This window comes from Globicephala melas, chromosome 4 (assembly GCF_963455315.2).
Source record: "Globicephala melas chromosome 4, mGloMel1.2, whole genome shotgun sequence".
NCBI classification, from domain to species: domain Eukaryota; kingdom Metazoa; phylum Chordata; class Mammalia; order Artiodactyla; family Delphinidae; genus Globicephala; species Globicephala melas.
This window is the reverse complement of record NC_083317.1, coordinates 73,015,485-73,038,424: the sequence shown is the minus strand read 5'-3', so window position 1 is coordinate 73,038,424 and position 22,940 is coordinate 73,015,485. Positions and strand designations below refer to the sequence as shown.

Genomic DNA, 22,940 nt, shown 5'->3' with positions numbered 1-22,940 from the left:
TATGCCAGAGGTGAGATTTTTATTGACTTGACATAATTTCTTGGCATACAAAGAGTTTAATCAGGTATAATATTTACAATTCTTACATAATATACATTTTAGAATAACTATAAAGATAATGTACTTTGTTCCATTTACAGTGACATCCTACAGTAAAACTACATTCATGAATTAGATACAAATAAATCCTCTACATACTAATAAAAAGTAAATGGATTGTTGGTTATACATTCTTTAAAATACACCTTTTCACAGGTAGCAGGAAATATTACATGTAATAAGTCTTTATGACTGGAATGATCCAGAAATATCACAAAGCACGAGTAAACACATATAGAAAAGTAGCTCATCACTTCCAAAAGTTAACCTTTAGCCTTTGTGTAAAATAAATGGTGCCAACATTCTTTATAATGTAGCGAGCTTTCCCTGTTTAAAATGAACACCCAAAAGGTGGGAGGTGTGTTGAGGAAAAATAAGAAAATCTAGTACATAAGATAGTGAAAAGAGCAATGTAGAGAAAAGTTTACTTAATCAAACCTTACTTCCCTCCCCCCATTACCTTATTTTAGTAGATAATTTATGTAAATAGAAAAGGATGCCCCCAAAATCATATTTATAGATGTCAGGATTTGGCCAAACTGAATCCATGCCCCTTTCAGTTGTCTTCGTTTAGAAGCATCAAGAAATTGATAAGCATATGTGAACGAGAATTGCCTTTACAACGTTTTGCCTTCATCAATGTTTGTTATTGCAAATATATACAATTCCCTACAATTTAACGTATTTAAACCCTAATCTAGTCCTTCAAAGTAACTTTATATCCAGGTTCTCCAGAATACTTGGAGTCTTTGTTATCAAAGAACAAGGAAAGCTGGCAGTCATTATCCAATTTTGCTGCTTTACAATGATTTCAAATCATTTCATGATATGAGTAAAGTGCCTCTGACTACTAGTCAGACAGGGGTTCTGGTGTCAGCTACGCCACCAACCAGCAAACCAGTGACCTGCTCTGTCAAACAAGAGGAGCAGCCCAGGATCAAAGAAGAGACACTGTCGGTGCTCTTAGATTAAGATCTCAGAAGTCCTACTGTGAGTAACGGCAAAGCACACTGTGAGCAGATGTGAGCAGCGGAACAGTACACCAAGGGATGCTGTTACAGTTTCACCTTGTTTCGTCCCACTCATTGTATTTGTGAGGAGCTCTGAATCCAGTAAGAGTAGTAAGTAACTAGTCAGTGCTCTTTCCACTATATCATGCAGGTCTGAAGTCATTCTGAACAGACAATTCTATAAAAATATAGCATTTTTCCAGCTCATGTCCATAGTCGAAAGTGCTACCAAACAGAAAAGTTAATTCCACAATGTAAGAGTGATATGGGAATGTCTTATTCAAAATGGATAGTAAATTTAATCTTAAATACAATTTGGTTTATCGTGACCCCACTTCACATGTGTAAAATTATATTTTTAAAATACTGCTTTAACACATCACAAACTTAAGCTGTCCAGACTGTGAAAGTATAAGTTTTTTTCAAAATGCACCCATGAAGAACCAAAGTAATATTCCAAATAAAATCTGTATGTTTTACAAAGTAAACACCAAAGTTGATTAAAATCTACAAAGACCAGTATAAATTAGGTAAACAATGTAATATAGTGAATCCCTGGAAATTTCTGAATTTCTAAGGATTGTACCAAAGGTAATTTTTAAAACCTTAGAAATCTTAAACATGTAAGTGTTACAATGAAAAAATTGCAAATAACTATGCAATTACCTTTAGTCTAGTTCTAACATGAAACTGTATTTTATGAATTCCTCATAGTACTGCTATTCTTATTTTCAGATTACTCTAACTTTTAAGTTAATGAGTTAATGGAATAATGACAAGGAATCAGAAACTAATACCAGCAGATCAGTGAGGGAATGAAAACAAAGGACAGTCAAATTGATTTCTGAAGCCCAAGAGTATGACTAACGTTGTTTAAACTATAATTTATCATATGATACTGAATAATTCACAGCATAATGAAACTAAGATTTGTTACATACTACAGAAAGGCTATTAGTTGACACAGCTAATTCACCTTGGTTAAGAGCCAACCTACTCTATAACTACTTGTAACCATTAATTTACTTTAAAACCTTGCTGTTACTCCTGCATCATTTCTGCCAAATTTAATCCAAATTGGGTCTCCGCATATTCAAGAAGTCAAGCCACAGAAGTATATTTTTGTACGTACAGGCTCCCTGTACTGTTAAAGATTTCACTTTCTCTGAAGATATTCAGAACCATGATCTTTAGTGTACTTCAAATACATCTCTAACAATTAAATTTAAGTAGACACTAATTACTGCCACATTAACAACTCATGACTGAAGCCACAGGAGTTAAGAGTATGATCAAGAATTGCTTTTACAACCAGAGATCCCAGAAGTGATCTGAAGACCAAAGGTTGTATCCAAAAGGTAAACTGCCTAGGCTTCCTCAGATAAAGGTCAGATGAATTCCTAGAAGCAAAACAGGAATAGGCACTACAAAGGAAAAGTGAGGCACTCTTTTCTCTTTTTTTCTTTCTTCCTTTCTTTGTTTCTTTCTTTTCTCAACATATTTCCTTCTCCTTGAGATTTTCGGACAATTAATTTCAAAGTACACTAACAAAAATGCTACAAATCAGACTTTTGCAAAGCCCGGTGACCTGTGACTCTGAGGTGAAACAGGAAAGATTTAAGGTTCCTGGTATTGTTGCAATTAAAATACAAGGCTTTGGAAGTTAGCATTTCCTTAGAAATAATCCCTAAATATATTTGTATCCTTATCTAATACACAGCAATTATTACTAAATAAGCATTATATGCATGCAATTTGGCCAAACAAATATGGAACCTTTTCTGTGATATGAATTTATGTCAGTATAATTCCTGTTTAGACAGATTCTGATTTGATGTTCAGTCAACTTAGAAAACTCTACTTACTGGTGGGAAAATGTTAGAAAATTTATTATCTACCCAATGAAATATAATTTCTGTACTCATTTGGCAACTCAAGTTTAAAAACCTCTCATTTAGAAACTGAGTATCAATAATATTACTTACATGTAACTTGAAAAAGAAAGTTAAACTTAATTATGACAATATCAGAAAGAAACCATAAGGCAAATTACTTATTTTATACTCCTGACAAGATATGTCAATCAAAGATAGAATCAGACTAATCTGTAGCATATACCTGGAAAATCAGTATACCCATAATATTTTGGAATTCAAGGGTCTGTGATTCATGTAACCAAATACTAAAGCTATATAGATGCTATAATTTAAAAGAATGTATACCGTGTACAACAAGTACACAGGAGATGTTAGAAGAATTAAAAAGCAATTTATTGCTGTATATTTTAGTATAAACTAAAAAAACTTGAGTCTTTTTTACTCCTTTTACAGAGATATTTTTCCTTTCACTAGGAGCAATAGCAAAATTGTATCTGGAAAAGGACACACTTCAAATATAAAAATGTTCTACATTATTTTATAAGTCAACTTTTCCTTTGATAGTTACAACTGATGAAAGCATAATTTTGCAACATTCAAGTAACCTTTGAAACACAGTTTTGTTACATCAATAAATTTGTCAAGGTTTTAGGAAATCAACTAAACAATGAAGAACTACAACTTCTATGAGATTCTTTTGGTAATTAAAAAACAACTATTGTCAAGGGTTGTTTTTTTTTTCCTTCATAAAATGGAATAAATCTAAAGGACTGAGTTATGTCAATCTGTACAGCCACTGTATGTACGTTAAAGTACTGGACAATAACTGAGGAATATAACTGCATTTTTGAGCAAATGGGGGGGCATACATTCTCTAGTTCTAATAATTAAATTACATATTGTGTATATGACAGCTAGGCTACCAAGAAACAAACAAACAAACAGAAAAAAACTATTTCGGAATCACCAACATCAGGGAAGCTAAAGCAAAGACATATTCTCAAGTCAGGCAGGACATCAGGCTCCCACTCGACGCCGATATGCTTGATTGAACGATCCTGGGCACAGTGCACAGAAGAAAAAATTCAATGCTACCACCCACTGGGAAAAAAAGATTATTTTGTCTAAACTCTTAGCATCTTGTAACCTAGAGATGGCCTAAGTCTAGATTTAAATTTTAATCTATAAAAAATAGCCCTTTAAACAGGCTTTAAAAAAAATTTTAATAAAAGAAGTCTTAAAGTAGGTTCCTCTCCCAACTACTAGAGATCTATGTTTTGATTTATAAAAATATCAATGAACGGGTACCTTTTTCCCAAAAAACTCAATAGCTACTAAAAGTAAGTAAGTAGAATTAAAGAAGTAAAAATCTGTGAGCTTTCAAATGTATACTTTAGGGAGTCACCAGATTTACTATTTTCCCCTTCTTAAAAAAACTCAAAATTTCTGTGAATCTTGCTGGAAACGATTTAGTTTCTCTGGATTATTGGATGCCATTTGGGAGAAATCACGAAAAATATCCTGGTAAGTTTCATCACCTGCATGAAAGTAAAATGAGGAGACTTTTAAAATTTACACAATTGAAAGTATTAATAAACAACATTCATTTTTACAACTAGTAACTATTTTATAATTCATTACATTAAAATTTTGTTCAGATGAGCATTTTTGGAAGAAAAAAGACCAACTAAATATAAGTGCTGGAAAAGTATACAGTGGAAGAAAAAAAAAAAAACTATACCTGAAAAAAGCACCTCAGATGCAGCCACAGAGGAAAGTTCAGAGTTAGAAAAGAGCAAAGATGCAAGTGTTTTAAAGCAATATAAAGAAATACATTTATTAACACATGAGAAATAAAAGTCATTCTAAATGAGGTAAATCACGTCATTCTAAATAAACAAAGCATTCTTTAAATAAATATTTCCCTTGATCAAGGCCAAAAGAAAAGACCAAAAACAAACACTAATGTTTCTGTTGGATGCAAGTTATTAGCAAGACAAAACTAATAACCATGTGGGAAAAAAAGCCTCATATTTTAATATTATCTTTTAATTAAAGGCATTTTAATTTAAATAGCATGTGAAAAAGTAAGTCTTTACTCAAACTTTAATTCTTAACTCAAACTAATGCACCTAATCCACTTTTTACTAGGCTTATAAAATAAAGCCTAGAAAATGACTTTAAAATCATTTCACATTTAGTCAGTTTTTCATTTAGTGTAGGTCATATGAGCAAGGATGCTATGACAAAAGGGGAATAAATATCAAAGACATCTGTTAAATTAGAGTAATACAAATGTTTATACGTACAAATATGCTTGTAGAGAAGATTGTAGATACTGGTATTATAGTGGATTGAATACTATTTTTCTTGCAATGAAAAACTAAATATATAACACACATAAAGGCTAACTCCTCAGACAAAACATTTGTATAAAATGAAATCTTATTTTCAAGATGAATCATTCATCATGAATGCTTCCTGTTAAACATATTAGCTTTATGCAGAAGCTGGGCATAATTCTGTTTTCTGATTTAGAAAACAGAATTTAGACTGTCAAATACTGTTTTAGATGATTAGTGTTGGAACATTGTTTTATAATTATTCCCCATAAGATACCTTGCATCCATCTTATTATACACTCATTGCTACAGTTGTTGTTAATAGTGCAGTAAGTTTTGTCAGCTTTTAAAAAGTGAGATTTTTTTGAGGCAACAGATGTCATACCAAAAGCCAGAGAATTAGAAAAAATCTGGGGGAGGGGGATACAGATCTAGTAAAAGGTCTAATAGCATAAACCAAGATTTTCAATAAAAAAAAGTTAATGCTTTTAATATTTAGTCAATGTAAAAAGCAAGTTATTAAAATCTCTATGTAGTTTTTCATTTAGCCCTGGAATTTTTCTCATGACCTGAATCAATCAATCTACTTTAAAAAGAAAAAATACGGTAAGAAGAGAATCTTAATAGGTTGGCTAAGAGTAACATCTAACTCATATTATTGTTACTAAAACAATAAAGGTTGATATGGTGGAACAATGGGTAAGACAATTCAATTACACCCATGTTTCATTTCATAAAAGTTTACCCCACATTAAAAGACAAACTACAATCTATTCCCATTATTAGCCACTCTAAAAGATATAAAATAAACTGAGAAGAGACAAACATTAAACATCACTTAACAAACCATATAAAATATTTAAACTTTTTTCTTATTCTTAGATGTTGAATTCAAATATTTAAAATATTTATTGTAAACATTATAAATATTTTAAAAATACTATTTAAACTGGAGAGTCTGGAGTTTTACTTTCGAAGAAAGTGTAAAGTGCAGATTATAATACAAAAATACCACACTGATTTTACCATTCAACACCAGAAATAACTTAAAAGGCACACATTATACATTCAAGAAGAAATAGGAAGAAGTATCTAATAGATGCTAATGCCAAATAGTTTACAGATAGCACCAGGTGAGCAATCTTAAGTATTACAACAGTACAATGGCAATATATGGCTTCTACTATTAGCAATGCATATTTTGTATAACAGGTTGTGAGATTTTTTTTTTTCCTTTTTGTGGTTTCCCAGTTTTTGTTTTTAAAGTATCTACTACACAAGTACATTTTAGTAGAACCATTGTACCATGCAAAACAAATTATAAGATTTTTTTAATTCACTGAATTAAATGCTTCCTTGAAGGAAAGTGTTGGTGCTACACTACTCATTGGTTTCACTTACCGAATACATTTTAAAAGAGTTAATACAATACAAAAGGAAGTCTCACCTTCACACACATACACAAAACTTTTTGTTAACATTCAGTTTCTAACCAAATGTTAATTAAGGGACTTATCAATATAATACCTTTCTTAGGCCTCAAAATGTGTTGTCAAAAAGCAAACGTTACGATAACAATAGTGACTAAGATATTTAATATAGTTAACACAAATTGAACTTCAATATGATTCTTTAAATACAATTTTCATCATTTAGAATGTTTCCCACGGCAAATATAACTTGTCTACACTACAATACATAAACAATGACCCAGAATATGTTGCCCTGGAAAGTTCATATGAGTACATTTAACAGTCTATTATAAACAGTAAACAACTAACCACCCAATATTTGTAATACTAAGTTATATTCTTTAAATTACTTCATCACATTTTATTTCTCTTCAGAAAGTTAACTTTTCCATGTGCCTGGACAGTTCTGAGTTTTTTGAAATGTGGACTGCTATATTTCCACTGATAGCTTAAAACAGTTCTTGATTTTTGGTATTCAGAATAAGCACTGCAACAGCAGTGATGATCCAAGATTTTGCTAATTTTGCTCTCAAAATGTACTCCCCTCAAAGATATGACAGCTTGTGAGACCCTACTCCCAGGTGATCAGTGTATGATCCTGCCCCTTCTGGGCTGATTACAGCTTCCTTTTTGTAACTGATTAGATCAATGATCAATCTTCATCAGCAACATACTCACGTAACCAGTAGTGGTTCACTAAAGCAGTGATTTTCAACTGGCTGAGAAACTCTGCCAACAATCAAGAGTCGTCACAGAGCCAGAGACTGTGGGAACCACCAAACTGGTTTCCAACAATTGAGAGAACGGCGTGATGTTGCACCCACCCACCCAGTCCTATGAGTTGTGGGAACTGACAAAGAAGGATACATCTTCCCTTCAGGAAATGTGTGCTCTTAAGTCGCCTTGCAAAAAACAGGGAGTCTCAGGTCCATAGAGTTGTAGACAGAAAGTTCAAAAGTGGGGTTTCCTAGACATAGGTCCATCATTCCCAAAGATTATATCTGAGTCTTTTAACGGTAGGGCTCTTCATAATGAAAAAATTGAAAATACCCGCCTTTTAAAACTACCCAGAATTCTGAAGTTTTCCTTCTATTGCTAGGCAACAAAAAAAGGATCTAGATAAAACAACCAACCAAAATCTATGAGGGAAATTTACAGCGATAAGCAGAGAAGAAAAAAGACCTGCTGCCTGAGCAAAAATATCTGCTCTCCCAAGACTCATAAAGGAAAAGAAGCCAGAGAGCAATTGCTGAGCCATTTTACCATGTCATCTGTATAAGTATAAAGTTGTTCTGCTTTAACTACGAGACCCCCAAATGAATTTAAAATCTAATTATTACCAAATCAGAATCTCATTTTATTCTGCTGATATACCATTTCCAGACTTCTGATCTATTTTTTAATCTTTTCTAAGCTAAAATTTGAGTGGTAGGAAAGCTTGTTTTTTTACTTTTATTATTTTTTTTTTTGCAGTACGCGGGCCTCTCACTGTTGTGGCCTCTCCTGCTGCGGAGCACAGGCTCCGGACGCGCAGGCTCAGCAGCCACGACTCACGGGCCTAGCCGCTCTGCAGCATGTGGGGTCTTCCCGGACCAGGGCACGAATCTGTGTCCCCTGCATCGGCAGGCGGACGGACTCTCAACCACTGCGCCACCAGGGAAGCCCAAGCTTTTTTTTTTTTAAATAAGCCTTTTCTTCAAATTTTCATTCAAATAAATTGGAAAAATCTGTTTTTCTACTGTTGAGCGGAAGGTATATACTCATAAACGTATACATAAAATGACAGTGAAAGAGACATTTGAATGCTCCTAGATGGGGGCAGAAGCCCGAGCAGTTTAGGTGGAACTAGAAGCTGCAAGAACATAAGAAGACCTGTCCTTCCAAGCTTCCCAGCTCCAGAGAAAAGTCACCCACCGACCTTCTGACTAATCAGCTGGGTGCAGCTTCATCAGCAAACACCTTAAGAAAACATTTACACTTAAAATGTCAGGAAAAAAAAAACTGTTTAACTTAAAATCTTGAAGTTCACTCTTACCTCACGAATCAGGTCATAGTCTTTGAATAATTTTCATTTTAAAGTGCTTAAACATAAAGGCCTCAAAAATGGCCTAGTAATACTATCACTTATGTGTATATCTGTTACAAAATTATAATGTATTTAAAGTCTAACATTCAAGTTTAAAACAAATGGGTGAAATTCAGAATTAACGCTGAGACTTCACCCTTAATCAGCACTCTTACATCTTGGTACATCATGAGTCAGTAGTACTGTTTGATCCATAGGATTAAAGTGGGACACCCTAGATTAGAAGTATCTAGCTGAAGTGCCTCTATTCTCAAAGTTCTTATTTGTTCCTATTAAAGTAGACCAAAAATAAGTCATAAATACAGTCCTCTGAGAAAGGAATGGCCCCATATTTATCTTAGTTATATATTAATCTGGCTAAAATAAAAGTAAATGGCTGAAGCTAGCATAAAGTGCAGAAATTTCAAAACATACTTAAACAGGAAAGATAGATGATATCACAAGCCACTTTTAAAATAATATATTAGTAGTCATTGAAAAAAAATCAAACATACTCACTTAAAACTGAACATTCTCAATTATTTTAGTCATGAATTCCTAAAATTTTTAACCAGCATGTATATGAATTTAAAACAGATAAATTAGTAATTCATATACTCAAATTCATGAAACTGGAGATCTAATTATTACTCTCTTCTTTGTGAAGAATGTCTAATCAGGATATGTTCATCAAAGAAAGAAATCTGATCAGCAACATTTCTTGCTTTTCTTGACATCTCGACTCAAAAATTACTCAGAATGAGAATTGAGCTGATCCTGAGTTCTCTCTAATAAGAATACGTCTACTTTGCCATCCATCAAGCTCATGAAATATTCTTCTAAATACTTCCATTTATCCAACAGATATTGTACAATTACTTGGGGCAAAGGTACAAGATAAAATTTGACCTTTTCCCTATACCTTTTAAACTAACTCCATTTGCATTATGGACTTCTTAACCTACTGGTAAATTTTATTCTTAAACCTTCCACTCATTTTTAGATCAAATACGGAACTCTTAATTTAATAAACTTCTTCTAGGCATTTTCCATACTGACTTTTATATGTCAACACATAGTGATTTGTTTTTTTCCCTGAACACAATTTATAGAAATTCCCTGAATAACAAAAAGAAAACAATTTTGTTATATTCACTTGACAGCCAAAAAGAAAATGACTGCTGTGCTGCTGTAAGTGTATAAAGATATGTTATCATTCCATTCGCCTCTCTGGAATGTATATGGAAGACATCTGTACAGCAGATAAAGAAGTCAGCAGCCAGAGTTAGATACAGCAAGTAAATGTGTTCTGTAATAGGAATAGTTACGGATTTTTAAAGGCTCGGGAGTGAGCCACTCCCAAGAATTCAGTAAGTACAGTATATATACCTAACAACTCACAATTTACAAGTAATTTATAAAAACTCTGTAGCATTAAGTTAGTTTGCTAAAGAACTATGAATCTTCCAATTGTAAACTGATAAATTCCTGGATGCATTTCTTATACTGCATTTCAGTATGGTTATTAGTAGAATATTGACCTGGCTGTCCATAAAGTCCTTCTGATTCCCGCATCTCTTCATTCATTCTTGCTAAACGTAACCTAAAATTAAATAAAAGAATTTTTTAGATAAGTTATACAATATAAATATTCATAAGCTAATGAATTACATACGCAGCTAAGACGTATTCATGTAATTTTTTCTTTTACCAGTATTTGCCACTGAAACAAAAGTACTTTTAGTTTATCAGGCCCAGCAATCTGAGATACAAAAATAACTGTATTTTATCTTATACAATTCTCATGAGAGAAGACAATAAAAGACTTCTAACAAGGGCATTTCACTTCTGTTTAAGCAGGTTCCCGGCAGCACCTCTAGCAGCTTACTTCCTCCAGACACAGAGAATTCCTGGCTCCTAAAGCAACCTGTCAAACTTTAACTGCCAACTGCTGAAATTATTGCTTCTATAGAATGGAAGCAATAGCCTGTCATAAGTTCATTCTGGTTCACCCTGAGGTACGGTAGTTCCAGATGTATAAATAGCACGTGTTATCTATAAATATTAGGGATATATTCTGACCTACAGACATTATAATAAGTGACCATAGGTTACCAAGATTTTTGCATGGTTACCATATTGCTTATACATTCTTTTTTGGGTTATTTACCCTGGCAGCAGGAAGACCTGTAGCACTGGATTAAGGAAACAAGAATTTCCTCTCATTTTCTTACTGACTTTAAGCAACATTTTGAAACAGGCAAATGTTACCTGTGGTGCCCCTCTCCTACTCTGTACTTCTTGCCTGTCCTCCAGGCCGCCAAATCCTCAACGCCTTCCCAGACTTCTGTCACCCTCTTCTAGCATGCTCTCTCTGGCAGTTGCCGCATCTGACATGGGCTTTTTTTATCTTCAAAGTACCACAATTCCCTGCCATTTCCTTTCCAACCATTGTGTGAATTAATAATAGCAAGATAAGTCTCCCTTTTTGGTATTTGGACTTTGCACAGAGGATGCCTGTTTCAAAAAATTGTAAGTGAAACTGACGTCCTCATACAAAGTAAAATGAGAAAACTTAAGACAATTTGGGACCATATTTTGGGGGAAGAAGGCCCATTACTGTAAGAATTGCCTGGGAAGCTGCAGCCAGGGTTAATTTCTCTGTATATCACTCCTATCTTTTCTTTAATAACTTATCTTTCTCCAATTTTAAGTCTATAATGATTTAATAGATGTAAATTTTCCTACAATAGACTCCATAATAACAATAACCCCTCCAGTGAGGAAAAGAAGCTAAGTACAGAGAAAATATGTCTTGCTCTTTTGTTTTTTCGTTTTGTTTTAATCTGGCAGGGGTCAGGGAGGGGTGATATATGGCAAGTCAAGAATTCTCAGTGGGAGCTCAGGAGTTCAAGACAGTCAAGGGAGTTTCTATCTGTAAGTGACTGAAATTCAGTAGTGTAGATGGAACTATCTCTACTTATTTAACAGGGAATCAGCAATCCTGGGCTTCATTCAGAATAGACTGAATAAGCGATTCATACAACATATGCTTGAGACTCCCTACACAACAATAAAGTGTAGGTGACAACCACATTCCTAGATTCCAAGTGTAATGAACAACTCTGATCTAAGATGAAAATCAAATAAAGACCTCAAGATTCTTTCTTTAGTAGGTCATGTTAAATTGTATTCAAACATTCCAAAACAAATATTTTTACCTCAAAATAGAGGACTCATACAAATAATTCTTTAAAAAAGTAAGTACAAACAGGTCCCCTAATTATCACTGCCCAAAGGAAATGCAACTGCAAAAGTTACTAACATCAATGCAGTTGGTTTCCCTGCTTATAATCCTCTAATTCCTGAGGTAGTCGAAAAATTGCCTGTTACTATACCAATCCAACTCCCACTCCAGTACTGTACTGAGAGTTAAAGAATCAGAAAAGTTACTGATTTTCTGTTCCTACTGGCCAGGCAGTATAACAGAAGTGGCTAAGCACATGGGTTTTAGAGCCAGAATTCTTGGTTTCAAATCCCAGCCCTACCACTTACTAGCTTCTCAAATTATTTGTGGCTTGGCTTCCTTATAAAATGAGGCTGATAATAATAAAACCTTCCTCACAGGGTTGAGGTGGGAACCAAGTAAGTTCATGTATGCAAAGTGCTTCATACATTTAACGTGCTTAGAGAAGTAAATGGCTTCTAGTAAAGAACCAAGTTTAAATTTCATGCCTACACACGAAACTCTATGTTTAAACACTGTATTAAGTAATACGGTGTATGGAAAATAATCAAGTGAAAAGAAAACACTTACAAGGTCACTATATCAGCGTTGGCTGCTTCCACAGCTATACTCAAAGGGTCCTTCCCTTCTTCATCAGTGGCATGTTGATTGGCACCTCGTTTTAGGAATAAACATACCTGCCTGTTTAAGGGAACAGTGTTTATGAGATATTGCCGATAAGAAAAAAAATTAGTATTCACCTTAAGAAATAAAAAGCACTACTTAAAGAAATAACATTTTCATTAGGAAATTCTTGATTTCATTCTACAAAGATTTATTGACTATTGACTCTAATAATAAAAATCTACCATGATCAACATTTTATAAATCTTATGAAATTTTCACATTTAACCTGATAATATACAGCATAGTGAGATGTGTAAATTATGGTCCCTACCCTCCAAGAATATCATAAAAAGATGTACACAGATAACTATAAATGTAAATAAAACAAAAATCACTCAAGGTCATTATCTGGGAAAGAAGAAAGCCAAGGCAATGTTAACATCATAATACATTAACGATAATACAACAGCAACGAGTGGGAAGTAATCTTGCTGCTGTATTCCACAAATATTCATAACTTGAAGAAACTGACAAAAAATGAAAAAAAATGAATAAATGGAGTCTATAAAGTAAAATGGGAATAATTATGATTATGAAGAAAATACAAAGGATGAGTTAAATACAACCATTTTTAAGTAGAGAAAAGTTTTTATGATAAAGTTATTGAACTGAATCTTCTTGCTAATAGAGGGAAATAAAATAAGCTATGATGAAAATAGAAGATGCTATAAAATAAACATTAAAAAAGGACAGTTTCTTCTTTGTCCAGGTAATAAGACTTGGAGATCCTGAGATGTTTTATTGAAAAACAATGACCTATGACACAAACTTTACATAAGGCCAATATTTTGACTTTATTTGTACCCTCTAGTAGAAAGCCCATTTTTACGGCTTTATTGTTCTGTGAATCTAAATATTGCTCCAGAAGACACACATCAATAGCACAAAATAAGAATTAACTACCCTGTGGGAAAACTAAAATTTACCAAGTTACAGAACTCTCCCAAAATGTATGTGCTATCTACATAATGTATGTACATGCATAAATATACACAAATACAGACTTAAGTTGCCTGATGAAATCACCACAGTTTTAAATACTAAAACAGATCTATATAAAGAATTAGTAAAGTTCAAAGTAAGCTTGGCAATTTTCTTATCTGAAAAGTAACCATATCTTTTTTCTGAATGAAATTTTTAAAAATTTTAAGTGCCAGCATGAGAGTGTAAGTCAAGGAAAGTATAACTTTATAAGCTCTAGCTAACAATCTTAACCTGAGAAAGGGCAAAACATTATTTCAAAATAATTTTTTCAACTACTTAAATATATAAGCACTAGTTTACCCCGTGTGCCCTAAGACAGTGGCATGGTGCAGTGGTCCCCGCCCTTGCACATCTCTCTGGTTCACATTAGCACCATTCTGAAGGAGAAACTCGCATGTCACCAAAGAGCCCTTAGAGGAAAAAAGAAGATAACAATGGAGAAAAAGCAAACAAACAATAATATATTTCTATTAACAGAGTATTTACTTTACTCTAATAGCCTTTCTATTGTATTTTCCCCAAAAGAGAAAATACCCCCCTGCAAAAAGCAGAAAAATGATAAATTATATTATTTTCTTCCCAAGAACTACTTCTAACTGGGATTCAATTTGCAGTTTGTGATCTAGCAAAACCCACTACTTTCATTACTAGAACTCCCTCATTAAGAAAAAAAATTGAGCTTATACAAAGTGATGTTCAGAAATCACTACTAGCTGCTGCTTCTATTTTCTATCCCATCTCTTAAAGCAAACAATAATGCTAAAGCTATGCTCAAAATGAATTATGATTTTTTTTAATGCTCTACTACCACTGAAGACCTGAATTTACAAATTCATACCCCTAATACAGCCTGAATAAGTGGTGTTGCTTTGTTTTCCTCAGAATTAGGCCAGTTCACATCTGCGCCATGAGCCAAAGCTTCAGCCATTTTAGGAAGATTTTTTTCATACGAAGCCCTGTAAAGCTGGAGTCCTGGATTAAGATGTTGAGAGTCGAGAAACACAGAAGAATCCTGCCTTTCTGTCTCTGAAAAGCAAACACAAATACATCAATAAAAATGAGCTCTTGGCAAGGAGGGAGGGAAAGAATGGGGAGTCATTGCTTCATAGGTACAGAATTTCAGTTCTGTAAGATGAAAAGAGTTCTGTGGATAGATGGTGGTGATGGCAGCACAACAGTGTGAATAGATTTAATGCCACTGAACTGTACACTTGAAAATTGTTAAGATGGTAAATTTTACGTTATGTGTATCTTACCACAGCTTTTTAAAAAAGCGAACTCTTACCTGTATCACAGTATGAAAGTTGTGACATAAGAAACCACTAGTTTAACAAAATGAGCTAATGGGAGATGTTCACAAAGGAATCTTATTTCCTATAGACTAATCACTCTCCACAACCTTCTTCTCTTATAAATACATCGACTAGTACACCAGGCCTTTATGGTCTTGCCAGTATCCAATGGATAGGTAAATTACTCTGTATTAGATTAAAATTAGGTATATATGAGTATAAGCCTGCACTTAGAGACTCAGAAGAGGCAGTAAGAACCCCTAAAGGATTTCACTACTAGACCAAACCTCACTTTATTCCTAGAATGGTCCAATACCATCATCACAATTTGCAGTACAAGCAATTCAAATAATTTAAAGAATGCTTACTATCCTGAGTATTCTGCAAGATCATAACCACTGAAATCATAAAGGAGAGAATATAGGAGGAAAGCACAGGTCAGAAGAAAAACCTAACTTGGGGGGCGGGATGTGGGGGATTTGCTGATCTCTTTCTCCTGATAAGAAAAGACAGCCACAAAAAAAGATAACGGGTAATAAGAAATACCGTTCACGTAGATTAAAAATTATCCTTAGCTATTGACACATATCTTGAGGCTCAGAAAAATGTACAGCTAAGAGAGAACTTCCAAATATGAAAATAGCTGCTTTCTCATTCAGCAGTATTAACTGCCCCTTAGTACCTTCTAAAAGACTAACCACTTCCTTCAGAAACTATTTAATCAAACTTGGCATTTTCCACATGCATTTTTCAGCAAACAATACCAATTAACATGGAATTTCACCAAAACTCACCCGGCTCATATAAACTATTGGCTGACACTGTGGAAGGTAAAGATTCTCTTCCATCATCAGAGCTCTGCTGGATTCCACTGTCATTACTTTTGACTGTTTTAAAGAAAAACCAGCTAGTGATTAAAGTTTGCACCATTAAGAAAAAAAGTCCCACAATCAATGAGGTTTTAAAATGAGCTCTGATACATCAACGTGATCTCAGCCACCACCAGTAGAATAAATTTACGACAATTTTAATCCTTTGGAACACTTCACGTATCAAAATATGAATCAGTCATGAAGCCTGGCAATAAACTTATTTTCAGAGTCGCAACATATCTCATTACCCCGTAATGTGTCAGGGGTAGTAAAGAGTTAATTTATCGTATGACTGTAAGTAATGTGTAATTCTGAGACAATGGGTAACATCTAGAGAAATGGCCACACCGCACAATGACCACGGGCACAGACTTGGAATGCTCCACAAGAGTAGTACTTACTACTACGTAGTTTTGAAGAAGTATCAAAGTAGGAGAAGAGTGAATCTAGCTCATCAGGACAGAACAGAGACTCCCTCCTGGCCTCGTCGCTATTTACAGCAATCACTGGGGACATGCAAGTTAGCAAAGCACAAAGCAGGCCATAAGAAGGGAAAAGGGCAGGAAAAAACGTTACTGGGAAAAATTTAGGAGGAAAAAACAGGAAGGCTATTAGGTGGTTAATCAGATATTTAGGGCTTTTTGCATGACAGATTTGCAATTCCCATCTCCCCTTTCATTTTAAGCAGTTTTATTCCTTAAGAATATACACATTATGGTTGAACCTTGAACAACACAGGTTTGAACTACGTGGGTCCACCTATACTCAGATTTTTTCAATACTAAATACTACGGTACCACATGATCTGGGATTGGTGGCATCCACGGATGCAGAACCAATGATACAGAGGAACTGCAGAGCAGACATGGAGGAAACGCATACATGGAGGGCCAACTACAAATTATATGAGAAGTTTCAACTGATCGGAGAGTCAGTGCCCCAACCCCCGAGTTGTTCAAGGGTCAAGTGTACCTAGAAATGTGAATTATCAGAACACTGCTTAAATTTAACTGTTTTAAAGACAGAGAAATCCAATTTTTCTGTAGGATATACAGAAGGAAACAGTTTTTAGCATTTAAAAAATCTACAACAGTTACTAATTCAGAGATTAAGAAAGTGACTTCAGCTTAAGAAAATATTTATATAGATAACAAGTAAACCGTAATACCTGAACTTTGGGGAGATGCTCTAACTTGTTCACTTGGCCCAAGTTTAGAAATGCTCAGCCTCTTTTCTTCACAACTTTTGGAGACAATCTGTTTTTCCTGCTCAGGAGGTGATGATGATATAGAATATTTATCCACAAATTTTCTCTCCACATATTTTGCTCTGATATACGCCTCTTTCTCCTGTCTGGTTGGTATACATAAAAATGTCATGATGTTCTGCTTAATCTCTTAGCATGGCTAATACTGAAAAGAAGCCATTACATATTGAATTTTTCAAAGAAAGTCACTAAATGTCATACTAGTTAAAACTGAATTTGCAACATTCTACAACATGTTTTCCTTCCCAATATTTAATGAACTATGATTTCATGTTTAAATGAAAAACAAACAATAAAATGAAAAATCACAAGTATTAACATGGCACTCTCTTATTGTCTTAATTTCTATGCTCATTCATTCCCATACATATTCCCTTTTGCTTTTTACAGAATGAAAAACATTACCAAGAAACTATTAGAATTTACAGAAGTTAACTTTAATTTCATTTTTACTCCGATAAATAATGTCACATACTGAACTATCACTAGTCATGACCATAATTCTTCGTAAGACAACTACTTCAAAACAACATAGCATTTCTAACTTAAGGGGGACCAAAAAAGATATCACATTAAAAATTTTTGATTTATGATACAACTATAAAACACCAAGTTTGTTCTATACCTTTTCTTACTTACATCTTTCTAAAATGCCTAGGTCTTTGGCTAAAATAGGATATCTCAAGGTCTGAAATAACTCAAACAGACATGCTTTAGCAAAAAAATAAGAATCTGATTTAAGTGGTATTGGTTTAGAGGGCAATAACTTTTAAAAAGTATTAATTATCATAAAAATATAATCAAACATAGGATTATGGCAAATAAAATTTTAATACCTAATATAAAGAATCATAAAGTCTAAAAATAACATGAACAACAAAACTAATTATCTACCTTGAAGGCGGCCACTTTGTTCAGAGTCTCCATATATAGAATTGGAAGTAAAATTTCAAACAGAGCAATTAAGTAAGTACTCTCCCCTACCAGAAGCTACCCTTTTCATCTGTAATTCTTCAATATAATAATGCCATGTATGAAATACATAATTAACAAATATTTGCAGAACTAAGTCAAACAATGTGATACTATTCATTGTAGGTAGTAGAAACTTGATCCTTGGAGACATTAATGAACAGATTAACTCTTTTTAAAGGCCTGCCACTAACAGAACTTTGTCTCCTTTAACTGCTAAGAGTTTTTATATTCCTATGTGGAGCCTTTTTTTTTTAATTAATTTATTTTTAATTTATTTATTTCTGGCTACTTTGGGTCTTTGTTGCTGTGCGCGGGCTTTCTCTAGTTGTGGCGAGCGGGGGCTACTCTTCAATGCAGTGTGCGGGCTTCTCATTGTGGTGGCTTCTCTTGTGGAGCACGGGCTCTAGGCATGCAGGCTTCAGTAGTTGTGGCATGCAGGCTCAGTAGTTGTGGCTCACAGGCTCTAGAGCACAGGCTCGGTAGTTGTGGCCCACGGGCTTAGTTGCTCCGCGGCATGTGGGATCTTCCTGGGCCAGGGCTCGAACCTGTGTCCCCTGCATTGGCAAGCGGATTCTTAACCACTGCGCCACCAGGGAAGCCCCGGAGCCTTAATTTTTAAGATTCTCTCTCATCTGGAGACTATAATTTATTATCTGACTAGTAAAATATAATTATCTAATTAACAAACCCAAGAGAGACACAGCCACATTTTAACAGAAGCAGTAATGGTCTCTTCTAAACAGTCTGCTTCAATAATACATATCAATTAAAGTGAAATAAAATAACAGCTATATTGAAGATGGTGGTGGGGGGGGGAATGAGGTAACACATTAACACAACAGTACCTTTGTCCTGGTTGCGGTTTCTTTATTCCCATTTTTTCCACATTAGCTTCATAAACTCTATTCATAACATCATTCCCCAACTCACACATAAGCTGTTTGGCAGAAAGACAGAAAATAAGCAATAATTTCCTAAAAAACACTGTATAAATCCTTAAGCAAACAGAGCTACTTAGTTCTTTTTGCATGTTCTGCAAATGCTCATTTCACAAAGATGCTTAAAGTTAAAACAAAAGGAGACAAGGACTGAGAGCAATATCACCATTTTGCCATTCTTCACCAGAATACCTCCCCTAGAAGATTACTACTCCTCAAGAAAGCGTTTCTCCTCACCCATCTTCTACCAGATTTCTATCCCTTACTGTGGCTAGCACAAGGCTACACATTCACAACATCTGCTAAGTTTACTGAAAAAAGAAGCCTAAGTCCAGACACGGTAAGGTTTAAACAACTCAGAATTGAAGCAAACTATTTTCTCCTTACTCTTTATTTATAAGTATTTCTAAATATTTTTTAAATGTATCAGACAGTTGTGTTTCAACCAAAGCTTCTAAACTGAATCCACTGAGTTCATATCTACACGCAAAGTTGATGCAGAAATTAGATTGCTAGCCCCCACCCCCCACTTTCTTCTCCTTTGAATTCATAACAATTTATGGAATCTATCGAAATAGGGCTCTACCACAGGAGCCAACTTAATCACTTTCATTTAGACGTTTCCACAGTGATTCCACAAAGAAAACTTTTTACTTTACTTAATTGACAGGATTATTGGTTTATTTATGGATTGAAATAAAAACACAAGCATATTAAGAACACAATTTTCAGACAGAAATAAATGTAGGATACACTACAACCTTTACACAAACGTATATTTTTTACAGTATGGTAAACTAAATGGTGGGAATTAAAATGGGTATACTATTAACCAGTATAAATTTTGTAAATATTAAAAACCCAGTTGTGATATAAAATCATTTATGACATTTTCATAGATATGAATCCTTACACAGGAAAAAGGATGTCTTAGTCTGATGAGTACTACCCCTTAAAAATGTAAATTTGCAAATGTGTTATGCTAAAATATGCAATGATAATGACATGCTATACCAATCCATCACGCAGCTCACTATAGCAATATCTAATATTTTTAACAAGAATTTATGTAATTATAAAATATAAAATTAAGGCACAGAATCTAAGATAATTTGTGAGAAAACATAAAAATGCAGGGTTGCTGGTCTCCTTAAAAAGTGAACTGACAGGGCTTCCCTGGTGGCGCAGTGGTTAAGAGTCCGCCTGCCGATGCAGGGGACACGGGTTCTTGCCCCGGTCCGGGAGGATCCCACATGCCGCGGAGCGGCTGGGCCCGTGAGCCATGGCTGCTGAGCCTGTGCGTCCAGAGCCTGTGCTCCGCAATGGGAGAGGCCCACAACAGTGAAAGGCCCGCGTACCACAAAAAAAAAAAAAAGTGAACTGACATGGAGTTAAGAGTGCTACATAATAAGCTTAGCAAATTTAAAAAACCACTAACAAAACACCAGATTTGCCAAAATAACATCAGATATGTTCCAATACAATTTAATTCACTGTTAGCACTGAGAAACTCACACATTTGTAAAACCAGATTCTAAAATCTTGACTTTGGGGGATTCCCTGGCAGTCCAGTGGTTAGAACTCTGCCTTTCCACTGCAGGGGGCACGGGTTCAATCCCTGGTAGGGGAACTAAGATCCTGCACAGCTATGTGGCCAAAAAATAAATAAATAAATAAAATCTTGACTTTTATGTGAAAACATAAAATATTTTTAAGCAAATATTCATTTTACCTTTAAAAGTTCAGGCTCCCAGGTGTCTAAAGTTAAAGATCGTACTTTTGAAAAGTGAACTCCAAGACTCCTAAGTGGGGAAAAAAAAAGACTGCATTAATATATAAAATTTTCAAGTCTCTATTTGCACATTATGCAAGTTATTTTTCTCTCTTAATGTGACATAGTCTCTAATATAGGCCTCAACACATACATAAATAGGGACAGATCTTCTAGTTAATAATGAATGGTGAATCAAAGTCCTCAAAAGTACTTCACAAACCAGAATTTTATCCACTTCATAAAAGATACAAAAACACACTGGCAGTCAAACTAGGCAAGTGGGAAAGGTCCTCTAACCAATGAGACACAGTAATTTACAATGTGTGTTTAACGGAAAGAAGTCTCTCATCCTGGGCAGGCCTACCCACCGGTGAATCCCAGAACACTCGATACACAGGGTGATGCCCAGGTTGATGCTGGCCCACCGTGGGTCTGCCAGACCACAGTCACAACAGCTGGCATTGCCAGGAATACACTGGACTCGCTGCAATGCACTTTCTCCTTTCAATAATTTATCTTTTGACTCATTTCCAGAATCCAGGCTTCCCGTGGATGGAGATGATTTCTTATCCAGCTTCTAAAAGAATTAAGAATTATTAAAAAAAAAAAAAAAAAGGATTGTAATACTACGTTGCACACTGCATGCTCCAAACAAATGCTTCTAATCAACAAATTGAAGGCCTATTATGGGCCTAAGCCAGGCACTGTTCTAAGCACCGGGGATTCAAGGATGAAAAGATATAGTTTCCTCCATCAATTGGCCTTTAGTCTTGTGGGGAGAAACACATTAATATTGAAAAATAACCCGACACAATGAATGTATGTACAAGATAAAATGGCAAAGAGAAAGGGGAACAGTAAATTAACACGCAGGATGAGAGACAGAGAGAGTACACGTGAGACTATAAAGACTCAAGAATAAAATAAATACTATTCTATACCAAGTTTTTCCAAGGTATTCAATGAACTGCAAGCAAGTTGTTTCAATTACTGCAGTGAATTACTGAAAATGATATGGCCTTTTACTAATGAGGAGATCACTTGCATAATTATAATTACGAGTGAATCAACAACAGAATGCACGATGTCTAAAATCTCAGGTGAAACGAGGAGAAAAGCAAAGGTGGTAGATAAGCAAAAAGCTAATTTTTTAAGTGAACAACAAAGTCTATACCAATAACGACCAAATACAAACATGTAGTTTGGGGATCCTAAGCAATTAAAGATATGACCTAAAAAGTCTTCTGGTTTAAAAACATTTCAACAAGCCAGTATTTTAGTATAAAATCAACAGAAATATAATTTGGCCCTTGTCTTGCCCTTCTTGAAAACTCAATTCAATAGCCGTTAGGTGGGGCTAAGCAAAGAAAGTGTGGGGATACAGTATGCCAGAGAGGACTCAGTTGGGTGAGGAGCATACCCTCAAGTGAGAGTGACCCTGTGCAGGTTGCTGTTCCCAAGCAGCAGAAGGAGGGTATTTGCATAGGGAGACAGCCCAACAAAGGAAATGAGAGCCTGAGGATAGAGAGGAACTACAAAGTGGGAGTGCCACCTAGTGAGAGATGTTAGAGCCTGGCAGGTGGGAAATGGCAGCAGGGAAGGGATATTGGTCACATACAGGGGAACTGATTATGTAACTAAACCTGCTAAAAATAAGTGGGAGCCAGATTTCTCACTGCAGACAAAGGGCTCATTTATATAAAAAGAGAGAGAGTTAGAACAAACCCTGGTATATTAAATTAGGACTGGAGATACCAACAGGTGCCCTAATGGTTTCAATACAAATAGATACATAAAGTTATACAGATGTAAATGTGTATATATACATGTATATTCCCTTATCTTGGTTTCTACAAACTATTCTCCACGAAAAAGAACTAGGGCAGTTTGCAGAAACTACTGATTTCAAGGCTAGTACAGAGAAACTACAAGAAGATGAACTCGGAACATCTCATCATGTTAGAAAGTAGAGAACAACTCAAAGATTGTTGGGAACATGTCAAAAGGATACAGAATCCAGGGCTCCACTGGATTGGCCAAACTTGGGTCAATTTGAGAAA

General features: G+C 34.8%; 1 protein-coding gene across 11 annotated transcripts in view; it reads right to left on the bottom strand.

Annotated features, from left to right (window-relative positions):
- Positions 1–22,940, bottom strand: part of ACAP2 (ArfGAP with coiled-coil, ankyrin repeat and PH domains 2) — a 164,740-nt gene continuing 141,800 nt past the window's right edge. For 4 of the 11 annotated variants that reach the window (XM_060298262.1, XM_060298264.1, XM_060298263.1 and 1 more), the window contains 11 exons: positions 21,249–21,457; positions 20,839–20,908; positions 19,014–19,105; positions 17,095–17,279; positions 16,328–16,432; positions 15,849–15,941; positions 14,601–14,788; positions 14,063–14,172; positions 12,683–12,793; positions 10,407–10,468; positions 1–4,524 (listed from right to left, as the gene is read on the bottom strand). In XM_060298262.1, the coding sequence (XP_060154245.1) occupies positions 4,424–4,524; positions 10,407–10,468; positions 12,683–12,793; positions 14,063–14,172; positions 14,601–14,788; positions 15,849–15,941; positions 16,328–16,432; positions 17,095–17,279; positions 19,014–19,105; positions 20,839–20,908; positions 21,249–21,457 (1,326 nt within the window). In that variant the 3' untranslated portion in view covers positions 1–4,423. Of the gene's footprint in view, positions 4,525–4,727; positions 10,469–12,682; positions 12,794–14,062; positions 14,173–14,600; positions 14,789–15,848; positions 15,942–16,327; positions 16,433–17,094; positions 17,280–19,013; positions 19,106–20,838; positions 20,909–21,248; positions 21,458–22,940 lie in introns of all 11 variants that reach the window. The other 7 variants (XM_060298267.1, XM_060298268.1, XM_030860216.3 and 4 more) reach the window with 4 other exon arrangements.